We start from the raw sequence: 2,947 nt of genomic DNA on the forward strand, positions 1-2,947 counted from the left end.
CACCCCCACCCTCCTCTCGCTTATCTCTCCACCCTTCAGGCTCTCTGCCTTTATTCCTGATGAAGAGCTTTTGCCCGAAACGTCGATTTTATTGCTCCTCGGATGCTGCCTGAACAACTGTAATAACATGGAAGACCATAGCAGCAAATTTGTACACACAACAAGCTTCCACAAACAGCAGATGACAATTCGCAGGTTTCTTTTTTGTGTGATGTTAATTGAGAGATTATTTCTTGGTCAGGGATCTTTTCCAGACAGTTGGGAGGAGAAATAGGTCCATAGTTTATGTTAAACTACAAAGATTACATTTTTGTCACATACTTCCTGAGTACCACAGTGAAGATGATTGTGATGAAACTTTGGATTCTAAGTTGAGAATGTTACCAACCGAACCAAAGTTGACATTGGGCGAGGGTTCAGAAAGTCTACCAGCTGTGCTATTAGCCAGGATGCTTTAATTTGATCCTGAATTCAAAACAGACGGACAAATGTTTCAGAGAAGGCATACTCCTCACCTTGGGTAGTGTACGATGCTTACAGAAATTTTGGGAAGTTCAAAATGTGAGGGGAATGCTGTGGTCTGAACTTACTTAGGATTTAGGCTCATATAATTTTACTGACCTGTTGCATAGATAATGCCACCAACTTTCTGGCGTGAACCTCTTGTCCTTGGCCCATCGATATTGCCCGACAATCTAAAGAAAACAGATCAGTTCACTTTTACATTCAGCCTTTAATAGTGTTACTTTATAACATACCACACAGAAATATCACTGATTTAAGTGTTTGCGTTTGATGATTCCTGTGGATCTGCCTTAAAAGTGACATTCATTCATATGTCTTCTGCAGGCCCTGACACTGTCATTTGACTACCCTCTCCACATGCACTAGCCATTTATCTGTCAGCTCACAGATATGCCACAGTGATTCCTGCTGTTGTGTGAACTCTGAAATCCTCAGCTCCAACTTCTGCAGCTGGCAGCATTTCCTGTACATGTGGTCACCGAGGACACGGCTGGGGTCCATGACTACCCAGACATTACTGGCCATATACTCCACCTGACTGAGCTGTACCTCCATGTCTTAATCTTACTTCCCTAACATTAATTTTATTCTATTTTGTATTACTTATGTTGCTTTATTACATTTTCCCTGACTTCACTTATTCCTGGTGTTTCTTAGTTAAATCCAAGTATAGCTACTTCTTTAAAAATAATATGTTTTTATATATGGCAGCAATTTAAAGATGATCCCTAGCTGTATGCTGCCCTTGTTTAATGTTCACTAGGGGTGAAAAAAAACACATTCCTTATGTATCTTGACAATTAGGGATGGGCAATAAATGCAGGCCTAGCTCGTAACATTTACATCCGACAATGACTGATTACATTACAGCATGCTTCTAAAGGCCAGTATGTGATCTGTTCCTAATTATATTTCAATTCAGCTGTACAGCTAGCTACAAAGGATTGAACAAGGTTTGTGGTTAATGATGATTACTGAGTGTAGTCATGTGATTTATTGAGCTTCAGTGTTACAAGTTTGCAGACAAGTTTGCAAATGGAATGATTTCTCCTTGAGGTGCAGGAACACAGTGCTTCAGGGGTAAGCAAGGCTTAAAATCGACGAGTCTGGGCTATTGCACCTGCTTCAACACATTCTGGCAGCAAAGGAGAGAAAAAACCTTGCCATTATAGAGCACTTTTCATTTTCAGATAATGTAATAAAGTGGAAGACCATATCTGCAAATTTGCATTCACAGCCAGCTTCTACAAACAGCAGTATGAAAATTAGCAGGATGTTTTCTTTTGTGATGTTACTTGGAAGATAAATATTCGTCAGGGATCTTTTACAGACAGTTGAGGGGAAAACAATTCTATAGTTTATGTTAAATTACAAAGGTGAGATTTTTGATCATGGGAGCTTATACTTTACAAGGTAAACTGTCCATCTGATTCTTGGGTGGGAATACAAGGAAAGTCGGTTATCATAGTGTCAATAACAAATAAAATGAGGTGAGGAAAATGGCATTATACAACACAAGAAAAAAGAGCTATAACAAAGCTATTCTGATGCTAATTATGTTGAAAACAAACACTGTAAAAGGACTTGTTAATTGTGATTCTCGCAATTGGCAACCCATGGTTGATATACATAAAACTTGAAGAATAGCATGAAGTATTGTAAAGAAACACTGGGAGTGCTTCCAGATAGCAATTGTATTCTCTATGTTGACTGGATCCATACCAATTTCAAGCTTTTTGGCCAGCCCTTCAATCTGATTGCTGGGATCAGATCCCATGGACAGGAAACAGATCAGAGGAGTTTGTGTATCACTTTCTTCCCAGGTTGTCTCCAGGTTTAGAATCACTGGCTCTGCGTATTTTGCTTCCATTGCCTCAGAAATGTAGTTTCGTGCTTGAGACAGAATTCTGTCAGGACACCAAGACCTGAAAATTTAAAGTTGTAGTTAAATAACATTTAGAATTCTTTGTTAACTATTGAGGAATACCTCAATGATCATGTATTAGCAAGAAAGGATATAAATTGCTGCATTGTCATGTAACACACTTTCCAAATAATAAATGTCTATTGGAAGATATAAGCCTGAAGTATGACATCAGAGGTATTACTGAAGTGTGGCATAAGGAAAGCCAGGAAATACAATTTAATATTTAATACTTTTTTATTACAGTGTGGATTGTAGTCTTTAATAGTTGGGATGACGCTCACCCTTGGCAAAATTCTGTATGTGAAATCTTTTAAAATCTTTTAAAATGTAGAGGTTGCTGTGAGCACAGGATTCTAGCTGACCAGCAGGTCTTCCTACTCTTCAAATGAGTTTCAAAGCTTTACAGATTGATAATCAACTTAGAGTCATAGAGATGTACAGCATGGAAACAGTCCATGCCGACCAGGTATTCCAACCCAATCTAGTCCCACCTGC

General features: G+C 38.7%; 1 protein-coding gene across 1 annotated transcript in view; it reads right to left on the bottom strand.

The window, feature by feature from the left end:
- Positions 1 to 2,947, bottom strand: part of LOC122540179 (dynein axonemal heavy chain 8-like) — a 1,249,383-nt gene that overhangs the window by 57,204 nt on the left and 1,189,232 nt on the right. Inside the window, exons 81-82 of the mRNA XM_043675521.1 lie at positions 2,248 to 2,450; positions 622 to 695 (exon numbers count right to left, since the gene is read on the bottom strand). Of these exons, the coding sequence (XP_043531456.1) occupies positions 622 to 695; positions 2,248 to 2,450 (277 nt within the window). The remainder of the gene's footprint in view (positions 1 to 621; positions 696 to 2,247; positions 2,451 to 2,947) is intronic.

This window comes from Chiloscyllium plagiosum, chromosome 3 (genome assembly GCF_004010195.1).
Source record: "Chiloscyllium plagiosum isolate BGI_BamShark_2017 chromosome 3, ASM401019v2, whole genome shotgun sequence".
NCBI lineage: Eukaryota > Metazoa > Chordata > Chondrichthyes > Orectolobiformes > Hemiscylliidae > Chiloscyllium > Chiloscyllium plagiosum.